General features: G+C 32.6%; 1 protein-coding gene across 9 annotated transcripts in view; it reads left to right on the top strand.

Moving 5' to 3' along the window:
- esn (espinas) overlaps nucleotides 1-13,686 on the top strand; it is a 400,966-nt gene that overhangs the window by 231,307 nt on the left and 155,973 nt on the right. Inside the window, exon 2 of one of the 9 annotated variants that reach the window (XM_073086547.1) lies at nucleotides 4,066-4,866. The exons of 7 other annotated variants lie outside the window; for them this stretch is intronic. In XM_073086547.1, coding sequence (XP_072942648.1) covers nucleotides 4,085-4,866 — 782 coding nt within the window. In that variant the 5' untranslated portion in view covers nucleotides 4,066-4,084. Of the gene's footprint in view, nucleotides 1-3,783; nucleotides 4,867-13,686 lie in introns of all 9 variants that reach the window. One more of the 9 variants, XM_073086546.1, reaches the window with a different exon arrangement.

The following is a 13,686-nucleotide window of genomic DNA, read 5'->3' as shown; positions in this document are numbered from 1 at the left end:
ACGCAGTGGCAGCGCCACTGGTGGAAAATAAAATAACTAAATATATTGATACGTAATTATCCAGTATCATATTGTAGATTTATTTTTTATGACTGGAATGAATATGCATTTTTTGAATTTGGAATTTAGTATTTTTTTTAATTTGGTATTTAGTTTTTATTTTGTGAATTTGGACTAAATTTGCAATCAATACTGCCTACTAAATTGGTATTGATGTGTTAAATTCTGTAGATTAACGCTCGTTATTAATATTCAATCTAGCCAATGGTTTGCCTACCAAAGGTTGAAAATTGATAATTTCTAGTACGAAAAAACTGCTAAATATCGAAAAAGAAGATCGTTGATCGAAGACGTTCAAAAAATTTTCAAATCTATATCTATAGTAGGTAAAACAATGGATAAATTAATTATTAATAACGAGCATTTATATTATTTGTAGTTGGAGGATAAAGTGACGAACGTACCTCTGATTTCACTTTTCGATTCTTCGCACAGATTTTCCAAAAACACGAAATAATACATCGACAGTGAAGAATGGCAACTTTTACCGCCATACGCGACAATTATTGGCCGTATACGAAGCCTTTCGGCAAATCTCGCTATAATCAAAAAAATTATTAAACCCAACCTGCAATCATATCTGAAAATTGACAGCAATTTTATTCGACATTCCGAGGCAACGAAATTTAAGTAATTAGCGAATTCTCGGAAACAACAGGATTTATAGCATAATCAATTTTATTGACCGAGTGAACTCCCAAATTGTTTTCTCCTTTTCACTCACACTGAAGACTAATACGTGTAAGTGAGATAGTTGCATTATTTCGAATACCATTAACCGATACTATGTCTTATTAAAACATGGAAATGATATGCAAATATATTCCGTATTACATGTGTACGTAGTTCGAAGATGGCGTGCGTGAAATAACGATCCCCTGTTTTATGCGTAAGGAGTGAGTAATAAAGCGATTTATAAATGCTAACGGAATAATAACTGTTGTTTAAATTCGTAACCGGACATATTTTCCAATAAAATATATTTTGTCACGAATATAAAGATAAAATAAATAAATAGAACAAGCTAAAAAGCAGAAAAAGATACCTATATCTTTTTGGAATCATTTAAATATGTTGAAGTCTTTATTGTCATATTTTATTGTAATATTGATATTAAATAAATAAAAAATACAAGCATCTCATAGAGGCCATGACTTCATCTATCAAAAACACTCGGGCTATCAAGACGAATCTAACGATCCGTTAATTACAAAAATTCGTCTAGCAATTTGGAAAATATGATATCAAAAATAATATTATAAACACTGAGTTCATAGGCGCGACGAAATGCAGCAAGGTAGTTATATTACTAGTTAGTAATTTGTATAAGAACAAGAGACAACTTAAAATAATTAACTGATGATATGCAGGCTAAAGAATGGAACAGGTATAGTCCGCGCCAAACTGCTGGTCCGCTCTGAATATAGAAACGAGTCGCGTCGAAGTCGTCCCTTCAGGCGCCCGTCCGCTGCCCGCTTTCGCCCGTGGGTACGTAGCTGCGATGGTATGCCCTTACGTTGCTACGGAATATATAATATGCTTGTAGTTGTGCGCAACAACGTCATAGCGGACTAGCAGTTTGGATCGGACTAAATACACGCTCAACCTCCGCAGACGGATAGAAAATATGTTACATATTAATAACAAATATGAAATAAAAAGTAACGAAAATACATAATAACTTAAACGTCTAAACTGCTATTTATCTTTATTATAATTGGGTTACACAATAACATTAAATTATAACGTTATAACAGTTATAAAAAACGAAATCACAATTTCGTAGCAGTTACTGACATTGACAAATCGTTCAATCCAGGCTAGCACTTCTATGGCTTTGTTTGGGTCTATTATTAGAGAGGCTGTAGGCTCTAGATTGCCTAGGTAGCCGGCCGTTGGTAATACCGGCGATAAATCATCCGCCTCTAGTGCTGCGACCGCGTCGATAACATCGATAATTGTAAAGCGATATCGATAAAATACTGAGCAAAGCGAACCATTATTTGTCTTTTGTCCGGTTTACAAAGGAATAGATAAATAATTAAATGGGATGCGATTGAGTATGAAACCGGTCTGAATGATATCGATTGTTTTGATTCGCGTTTCTAGCCTGTTTCTATCAGAACTATGTTTGCACATGCCTTTTCTGGCTATTCAATTTATACTCGCTATTAATTTAGTTTATCTAATATCTATCGCTATCAGAGTATTCGTAATGGAAAATGTGTTCGTAGGCTCTTCTTTGTTTAACTCAAATATAGTAACATATTGTGCACTTATTTGGTAAAATAAGCTATCGGATAAATAATTTATTGAAAATTACAAGTCACTGATGCCCAAGGATTTTTAGAACCAATGGTTAACTAACAATAGTTCCTGAAGCTAAAGTTTCCTTTAGTTCTATTTTAACATTACTTTTAAAAGTACTTATAACACCCGCCAATCGTGGATTTAAAAATAAACATACATAAGTTGCAGAACTACAAAGATTTCTGAAAGCTATAGAAACACCTGTACTTATAAAGCAACAACTCCTAAACATGAAGCCGAGGTAACAGACCCTGACTTATTACAGCGGAACTGCGATCTTAAATTGCGAAGTCCAACAATATCTCACTTTAGAATCTGAACAGTATTCTAGAACACAATTAACCGGTAAATCACGTAGCGGCTGCAAAATAAAGAAGAGTAACGACCACAACAGCGAAGAGTGCGGTATTACGGTAATAATAGTGGAACAGTCGACAACAGAGCCTGTAACCACTATAGATAACATTCAAGCCAAGTTAGTCCTTAAGACAAAAGTGATAGATAAGAAAATAGCATCCCAGTTTTCGAAGTAGATGAAGAATGTTCTGAAGTGGTGTACAAAGGACTATTGATGAAAATTCCTCAAATAAATGCGTAATGGTTCCGGTGTGAGTCTATCGAAGCTAGTGGTTTTGCGGTCTTCGATAGTTTTACTGTTGTTATTAGTGTAAACGTGGTGTCGGTATATAATCAAAGTACAGTTGGATAAACTTTTTAAGATTATTTCTTCATTTGAAATAAAATAATAAATAAAAAATGTGAGCCGTCACGGGACGCCTGGCAGATGTGAAACATCGACATTATTTTGTAAAAGTAATATGCAGAAAAGAACATATTGTGATAGGAACTAAATATGTCATAATGATAAAATAAAAAAAAATATTACGATTTTTTTCCAGATAACGATGACTATTTATTGAATTCGATTGTGCATGGCGACGCGTCGCCACACCGTACACACTACTGCACATAGACTGTATATATATACAGCGGCATGCGTCGCCACGCCAGAAATCGGTTTTACGTGCGGCTATAGATGTTTCACATGAAAAAGAAAACTTAAAATAAATAAAGAATCTAAAAGGTTTTGATACTTTAGTTTGTTAACTGAAGTACAGGTATAAAGTCATAGGAATCCTAGTTTGAAACGATTATTTTGAATTTTATAAACGTGACGTCAAACGCAAAACGAAAATAACATGAAATCTGAATTCCCATATAAACAACACTTGCTTCATTAACTCAGCAATTACAATGATTAACATACAATACAATGTAGTCGACACGATATCTGACCGCATGCCAGGCGCAAGGGAAAAAACAATTAAACACGCATCAATTTGTCGTCACAACCATCACGACATATATCACCACATTCTTACCATCCATACCATCGCGAACTACGCGACGAAGTATTTATTACCGATTCTTCCTAGAATATGACACAAGTTGAACAAGAAATATTTGAATCGATATAATTGGAATATCTTTGAAAAAGCTCAATGGTATGAGTTGTAATATCAAAGCATACACAGTGATTGTTTGAAATATGTGAATATTTCACAACATAGCATAAAAAACGAAAGAGAAAGCCTTCCGCACATACTATAATAACAATTGGGTTATTATTGTGCACTCGCAACTGATTTAACTTTATTGGTGAGCCAATTTGGTTAAATGAACTACCGATTACAGTGACACACAAAAATCAAAAATGTCGACAACAGCAACAAGCCACATGAAGTCGTCAAACTCGGCAAACATATTGATGTGCAAGCAATGGTGGAAAGTGTGCTGGATGTACGGCGACCAGGAGAAATACTACAGACAGCTATACGGCAAAAAGAAACCAAGCAACATCAACACAAGCTTCCTCAACTTCGACAACGACACCAAACGACCCGGCGCACAGATAACCGAATTAACTGATGACTTCTTCGAAGATACGAGTAACTTTAACCAAATAGAACCAGCACCAGACGAAAGACCAGGAAAAGAGTGGTTTGGCGTTGAAGCTGAACCCATTTACGGTTTCGACGCAACGTGGCAAAAAGACCAAAGAAGACAACCAATACAGAGTTACGAAGACTTGAACGAACTGTTCGGTTCAAATCTCAGTAGTGATAATATAAAAAGCATGCTCAGTAACGGTCTACCTCTAGAAGCTAACAGTCAAGTAATAGATTCGAATGAACAGATACATAAAAACGGTAACGTGTATGGGAAAACGTCTAAAACGGTTTGTAAGACGAAGAAAGGCGCGTTAGTTACGGAAGAAACTGAGATCTCAACGGATGGGAAAAGTACTGCTAATCTAAGATTCCAAAGATCGACGGTGAAGAGCGGTCCGAACAAAGTGAAGGAAGTGTTGCAGCCCTTGAAGGAAGACAGAGTCTTGGACGAGTATTCCCGAAAGAAGTGCATCGGGGACAAGCTGACCACCACCACCACGACGCTGGTGACGGTGTCGCAGAAGATGGTGACCTGTTGTAATGAGTGAGTATTAAACATTTTTTAACTTTAATTAAAAAAGTTGTTGGCATAATTTAAGCTTGACTAATCTAATTTAAATTATGCTAATAACTTTTTGTAATTACACCATTTCAAATTAAACCATAAATTATTGAGTAGCGCATAGGTAGCTACAGCTTTAAACAACATTATTATTATCATTAATATGTTAAAACATGATTCAACTGATGTAAATGTTCGAGTTATGGAGCACATAACATCGGTAAATTATAAATTTATTACTTCAGGCTATTAATAACTACTATTTTGAATATCTGTCAGATGTTGATCGTACACCACAAACTTTATCGAACCGTAATGTCGTAAATTTTAATTGGAAAATTAAATTTTACAGTTTCTACCTAAAAGGAAATAGTGAATTTACACATAGAGCAACATAATAACCTCTACATATGTAGTCACAGATGGTAGAGACAAGCGTATAGAGTTGTAGAGTCGTTGTTCCAACGGCTTTCAACCCGCTATTCCCGATAATGATGTTACGAGGAATTTCACAATGCGCTTGCGGTTTTAGCACAGGTCCCGGTTTTAGCGATAAAATGCGATGGAAAGTCGTATATAAAAGATTAAATCTGTATATTTTTAAAACACTGACATAGTAGAGACTGAATATTACTTGAAGTTGTAAGATTCTGGTACCAAAATGTTTAACTAATACAGATTGAAAAAATAACTATATTATAAATGGCATTTGAGTTAATAGTAACAGAACTTTTATAAGATTTTTATAAGTACACATTTCACAGTCAACATTATATGATCTGTCATGTTAATAATATTAAATAACAAATACAAAAGATAAAAGAAATATAGCAGAATAGATATAAAAATTAAAATATAAAAGATAAAAAAGAGCTAGCATATACTCATATTTGAAAATCAAGTAAATGTAATGTAAAGGAATATTTTCACACTGCTAGTCGCTTGAACTAGCACCAAGTATACAACGAAAGAAATATTCCTATTGGAAGTTTTATGTTATTGCGGTGTACATCATCATTAGCTGCAATTTAAACAAATCGATAACATCAATATCCTACTGGAGATACGAAAGGAAACTTGTAGTATAATATTGATTTATTTTTTATGGATTCAATATTTATGATGAATTCCTGTGATTTTTAGCTTTCAATTCCTTTTTACCATTATGTCTATGAAATATGTAGGTAAAATTAAAAAATTAGGTAAAATTTGTTGTTTACAACTTCGTTTCAACGTTAAATATGATTTTTTGTATCTCTTTGTATGTATGTCGTTTTTCACAAACGGACTTACATGAATAAATTAATAATCAACGCTCATTATTTCTTTGTACTATTCATACAGTAAGTAATAATGTAGTAATAATATTCGTACAGTAATAATAATGAGATTGTTTTTATTGTGACATACAAAAACAAAATAAAATCATTATTAAATGTATTTTAAATCGTTTGAAATAAATTATTATTGTTATAAATTGTCATACTAAAAAAGCAAATTTAATTATACAATCTAAAATGATGTTTTCGATGTAATTATTATTCCAGGTTTCTTTTAACATACTTTATACAGTTTGTTCATACAAAAGACTTCAACGCACTATACGCGCAGACTTCAGTTTGAAATTTATTGGAATGCCGTGCAAAAATATATTGAACAACCATTTACTATACAATAGAAATAATGATCAGTACCCTTACCATGAGTTTTCAACACATCCCACAATTTTACGTTACGTTTACAAAATTCATTATTCTGTTCCGTTTGCTTCAGTAGACTGAGTGAACGTAACAATAAGTAAGTCTTCAAGTCTTTCTGTCTGCCTCACATGTTCGCAAAAAAGAGAGACAAAACATTAAGCGCCATTTTGTCAATTTAGACATTTACCGTTACGTTACTGACTGTATAGTTCTGATACAATCCGCTAGGGGCTCCGATTGGCATTTGTATGGGCAAATACGTAAACAAATACCAAAACAGTCATATTTGTCAAAACGTAAAAACTCATGGTAAGGGTACAGGCATGTCTGTTTGAATTAAATTAATTATAACAAATTTTCTTATTAATTCTTATAAGTAATATGATTTAGCTAACAAATTAATTATGATATTTCATGGGAACTATACCCATAGGTGTGTAACGCAATAAAATGCAAATATGAACAGTATAAAGTACAAAGAAAGAGTGTGGGAACCTTACTATGACGAGACTTTCGCTTTCTCCATAGTTGGTACTTATAACCATACTAGGCTTAACATAATGTTATACTTATAGTTTGTTAACTATAGAGTGACGTGGGCGACTGAGCAACTCTCAGCATGTTGATTTTGTCAGCATGTAGATTTCTTAATTCGCTTTTATTTACAACCACACTAACAGTGTCTGTTGTAAAATTGTGTTATTTATTTATTTATTTAAGAAGGCATACCAACTAAGTACATAAATTATTTTGTATAAAACTATTTTTGTGACGTCATTCGTTCAAATTTTAAAGCCCCAAACTCAAATACATTATAATATCGATTTATAAATAATTGATCGTTTGGTCTAAGAAAGTAATGATTCAGTTATGTGAAATTTGAAAGTTATGATATACCAACACATACTACATTAATTCTTAATTTCATATATCAGTATTGATATCACTAATTCTTATGTAATAAATATAATTCTTAAATGACATAGCAATATTAAATCTCATAAAAATATTTATTTCGCGACTCCCACTTCACACAATAGTGCGAACTTATTAATTAAGATATAAACAAGGTACATAACATAACTGTACCGACGCTTAAATGACATAATACCGTTGTTCATTAATATTCATAAAATTTTCAATGTCTTGTTATGTATGAATTTATTTATGGTTGTGTTATTTAGTTATGTTATACGAAACGAGTAGTAAGTAATACCGATCTAACACTAGAATTTTAAAGTAGTATTCAAAGTAGTTACAGGGAGGTTACTACCATCTCTAAAAACAATATTATTTTAAGCATACATTAAAATTTCGTACCATAATTCGATTAAATTTATAAATAATTATATATATATATATATATATATATATATATATAATATATATAATAATATATATAATATATATATATATATAAATAAACTTTCCTGAAATATGATGGTTTTAAAAAAATGGTGGTAGGCCTCCTGGGGTAGAAATTTTGCAGTCACAATGTTTTATTCATCGTTATCAATCAATAACGCTTGTCAATAGCTACTAAATCAAAGAAAAAAACTAAAATAGTAAAAGGAAAGTTAATAGCAAAAAATAATTAGGTATGTGCTGTTTTTTAACACAAATTAAAAGTATACAAAAATTCAATCAATCATCAAAGCTAACAAGTTTGTTCAATTAATAATGTGTATCGAAAATCATGCATAAAACTGGTATCAGAAAAACATTGAACTAATGTTCACACAATATCTCATGTTGTCGGCCGGCGCGTCGAACTAAACGTCAATGCCTTGATCGATCACCTGCTATAAAAAAGAATAAAAACTCAATTATGTCACGATTGTATCAATTTACAACGCGAATGTTCAGTTTAATCCGCAATTTAACCACTGGCTCTGTTCGATGCCTTTGCTTCGAAAAATGAGAAAAATAAAGTACAAAACAAGATGGCTGCGAGCAACATGACGATGCTATCTCCCGCTACCGTTTACAGGCGTCGATATGGGGTAATTGCACACAGTACACTTTTTGTACTATTGTTGTAGATTGTTAAGGTATGCTAATGTCACTTGACTGCAATGTTAGTCAGGCTTTTGTGGCAAATGAAATTTAAAGTATAGTAAAATACATTTACCACTTAGTGTCATGGTAAATATATTTTACTGTAAATATATTGTATTGTAAATAGATGACGAGATTTTATAGCGATTGTAATTGTCATAAATTCTTAAATTATATCATCGCTAATGAGGAACATGTATACAACATATGCCAATAGTCCCATTTGCCGATAGAAATTAAAACCTACATCGATATGAATTTCAATGAATATTTAAATTGTATTATATAAAATAGATATTTCTTAACTTATTGGTTTAACTCTGCACGACGGCAGAACGATGAATTTACAAAATACAAATATATTTTATTTTACTGACCCAAACTCAATATTTATCATCAGATGTCCATTATTTCTTTTGTCCGATTTTTTTTACAACAAGTATTTATTTATTACATGGGTTACCCACATACGAAGAAGGGTTTACAATGAATAAATTTTAAATACGCTCAAAGGATACATTCCAACTGTTCTTACTATTACGAGTAATCACATCATGCATTATTAGGTACATGTTACACATTTTTAAAATATTACATTAAACACAAAAAAAAATACATGTCTTAAACTAAAAATAATCAATAGGTCGAGTGCAATGTAATTAAGTTAGATATTGAATGAATTGAATTAAAATTAATAATGTCAATAAAAAATATTATAAATATAAATTGTATGTATTGTGTTGCGTGTGCTGATGCTCTAACAGCTTTTGTTGAGCTTGATGGATGAACACGTTGGTCGATTCCTTCCTCATTGTTCGAAGATTATGTTCCTTATGCATGTTTTACTTTTTTCGATCAAGGGTTTTTATAATATTTGCGCATGCGCTTTGTGCGCCATTCAGGCTTTTAATATAGACGTCAATCCGCTGAATGAAGGAGTATTGTTGTATTTCTCGAGTTCTTTTGTAAAAGCATCGGTTAAATTGTGTGTAGAGAAATATGAATATCATGTTGGTATTTACTGTCGCTTGTGGTGGAACGTTAAATAAACTACATCCTCTTATTCACGTAAAATAGAAGAGCACTTCAATAGTAGATTTTTTTTAACAAAAAATACAACCGACTTCTATATCACTACAAAGTAAAAAATAATTCAAATAAATGTTGGTTTAGTACATATTTCTGTAGTCGGCGCTCAATATATTTCGTTGGATAACGATGTAAACAGCGTGTCTAATATGAGTGCCGACTTCAGAAATATGTACTAAACCAACATTTATTTGAATTATTTTTTACTTTGTAGTGACATAGAAGTCGGTTGTATTTTTTGTTAAAAAAATTTTTTCATCCTTTTTAGTGATGACATAATAATATTTATATTAATACAATATAAAATTGTATAAATGTGATCATGAATTAAGGTAAGGTCTGAATTTACATTGATTGGAACCGCCGGCTCGCAGGGCGCTACCGCGCCCTGCTCGCTTAACTTTATATTGTCTTATATGTTCCAACCTAACCTAACTAAATAGTCAATGATGAACTGGCTTTGCAATTTCATTAGAACCTACACCAAATATCTTCAATCACAACTCAATTATTCCCATCGGTTGAGGCGTTACATATTTTGTCTCCGAGCCACATTATCAGAACCTTAAATAGTCAACGATAAACTGGTTTTGAAATTTCATTAGAACCTACACAAAATATCTTCGAACAAAACTCAATTATATCCATCGATTGAGGAGTTACATATTTTGTCTCCAGAACCCACTCTGATCCTCATCATATTTAAATGGGATCAACTTGTAGCAATTGTCCACACATAAAATTAAAGGCATTAAAATATGTTCATAAACGGCGAAGTTATGGCTGTTATATTTACATGGATGGAGGAGTTCCCCTCTTTTTCTCCAGAACCAATCGATGGATGCTAACCATATTTGAATGGGACCAACTTCCAGCTCGTCTCTACACAATAAAAATTAGAATTATTAAAATCGGTCCACTAACGGCGGAGTAATTGGTGTACATACATAAAAAAAAAGATACCGGCCGAATGGATAACCACCTCCTTTTTGAAGTCGGTTAAAAAAAGATGGAGAAAACATATGTGTGTACTCTCAAGCGAAATTAAAGTTAAAACTATAAAGTTACATACTAAAAGGACAGTACAGTATCCTAATTTTTTTCATAAACACAGTATTTACAGATGATTTTATTCCGTTTGAAAAACTTGACATAAAGACTTGTCCTAACAGTGTATTCTCATAATAATAGTATTAATGTAATAAATATTGTTATCAATAAAATGAATCTATCCAATGTTTTGCCAAATGATTGTCTTTTGGTTAGCAAAAAATCTTCTAGCAAACAATTTTCCATCTTTTGTCGGTAAAAAGTTTCCTTGGAATAAATTACAGTTAGACTAAGTATAACGCTTTCTTCAATAATTTGGCAAAAAATGCTACAAATCACTGCGGGTTAACTAGTAAATTGCCATCAAGCATCAAGTTTTCCTATCTGCAATCTTTTTTTATTTTTAAAGATAAAGCAATAAGCTAAATAAATAAAATCTTCAATTATTCATATTTATTAACATCTCCACAAACCAGGTACTAAAAACAAATTGCATTTGTTATTTTACGAGGGACGGCTAGCTACTAGCCTCTTTGCTAACGTTGGGTGACTGGCCGCATTTTAATATTTTTAATTGCGAGATTATGAAAATAGCTGCTAATCGCAATTGCATCGCTGACCGGTTTGTCGTTAAGAGATACCTTCATCCTTGAGGACACGTATGACGACTTGTCGTTGCGATATTTGCTTACGACCGACGATTAGATGTAAAACAGTATGATGCATCTTAATCACTCATATCACTCAATAAAATATATTTCGTTACATAAAAGATTTTTAGTTAATAATAAATTTAATTAATTTATTTGAAAGAATACTTATAGACAAATAAATAGATATATAGATAGGCAAAGAAGTAAAAATATTTTAATTTTTAGATAATAAGCATAAATGATAGAGATTTTATAAATCACATACAAATTTTATTGAAAAAAAATTGAGTTCGTGATATATCTAGACCTAGATAGATCTTTATATTGACGTGGTCGTAAGGTATAAATGCACGTGGATTCCTCTACAGAATTTTGTGCAACATTTCAACAGATTACTTACAATTTTAATTGAATGTCCTTTATTGCACAAAGTATAATTTGTATAAGATTAGATCTCGGTTTATTTCTTGTCAACTGTGAGATACTTGCATTTATGCTAAAATAATTAGCCTCCAGTTTAAGATTATATGTTCTAAGATTTAGATAACTATAATGTCTAACTTCAATCTCAATCTACATAATCGTTTTATGAAAATTTATAGCCTGTATTTAAATTATAAAGGCGAGAAGAGCGCTTCTTGAATTTGCTAATCTTTCCAAGTACCAATCAAATCAAAATCAAAAACTTGACTTCTAAGAAACTCTCATGTATATTCTTATGAGAATAAAGTATCTCGAACTTCGGTATGCGCTTCAATCTACGCGAGAGGTCCATGAGAATGGTTATTCGAATTTTAACTTGAGGAGAATGAGGAGAATGCGAAATGGGCTTCTTCAAAAAAGGTGTAAAAAGAGCTCTCCTTCAAAGCCGGCGATGCATTGGCGACTCTTCGACGTTAACTACTTTCCATTAGGTAGCACGTCTGTCACGTTTATCGTCAAATATTAAAAAAAAATAGGAAAATACCGGAACAGTGTTGAAGTATTCTCGATGTGCTTTTTAAATGCTATAAATATACATAATATCATAGCTAATGTAATAAACAAGGGGAGTACAAATTATAATTATGTAGGTAAGCTGGCAGACAACCTTCCGCCCCTAACGCCGCCATAGAATTGCAATATTTAATGAATACCTTTGCTATAACCGAACTCTGTATTTAATTTTAAGGGTTTGTTTAAAGAAAAAACGAATTCCTCCTGCACGCGGTTGTATAATCTCTGCAATGTTATAGGGCTTCGCCACATCCTTCCGTTGTAAATGGCTTCTGTATATTATTCTGTGAGCATACACACACACACACACACGGGTCGCGAAGAAACTACAACGACTTATTTATATGTGTGGGTAGACGCGCGTGTGAGCGTTAACACGCGCAACATTACTTGAATGTCCTTCTATGCCCTTAGGCATGCTCAATTACAACTCTTTCAACTTCCCACCGCTGGAAACTGGAATATCTTCATAATTGTAAAAGACCTCAAGCCTCACGCTTAATATCTCACTTTTGGGCACTAATCTCTCATAAAAGCTGGATCATCTATCTATCTCAAGCTACGTGAAGTACGCTGTAAATCGTCACTTAAAATAATAAAAAGCACCTCACACAGGAACCTTGGAAAGGCTTCCATCATCCTCCTCCACGCCGCCTCAGCCTGGACTATTAAAAATATCTTAAATGTTGCTCAATTATTAAATTCCTTAATTACAAGTAAATCCTACATATAAAGAGTAAAAGTATGGTACTAGGAGTCCAGAGGTCAAGACCAGTTGCGTCTTACAGGTCACAATACTCAGCCTGAATAACTCGTTATGAGAATGTTGAATATTAATGAACATGACTCAAATATGCTGTCATAGTAAGCTTTACCGGCAAGGTATTGGACAAGAAATTTTATTACTATGTACAAAAAGTATTATAGTAAGCTTTTTTATAATATAGGAGTAGTAGACGAGCATGCAGTCCACCTGATGGTAAGTGGCTACTGCCGCCTATGGACAACTGTAATCAACCCCAGATAGAATTAGATATTCATAGCTGTGGTCGGACACAGATGTGCGCTACCCCTGAGGACTAAGCTGGAACACCTTGGAAAACTAAGTCTTCCTTATCACCTTCAAAACCTACTTCGTTTGTGAATTTTCTTAGAATTAAGCATAGAACCAATTTTTTGTTTGTTAGTATTTTGAATACATTATTGTAAACTAAGATGGGATGTCTTATAAGCCTGTAACAAATATTGCAAGGTCA

The sequence above is a fragment of the Epargyreus clarus genome, unplaced genomic scaffold, assembly GCF_041222505.1.
Source record: "Epargyreus clarus isolate Ecla_fem2 unplaced genomic scaffold, WU_Ecla_fem_2.2 ptg000024l, whole genome shotgun sequence".
NCBI classification, from domain to species: domain Eukaryota; kingdom Metazoa; phylum Arthropoda; class Insecta; order Lepidoptera; family Hesperiidae; genus Epargyreus; species Epargyreus clarus.
Note: the sequence above shows the minus strand (reverse complement) of the source record. Positions and strands in the feature narration are given on the sequence as shown.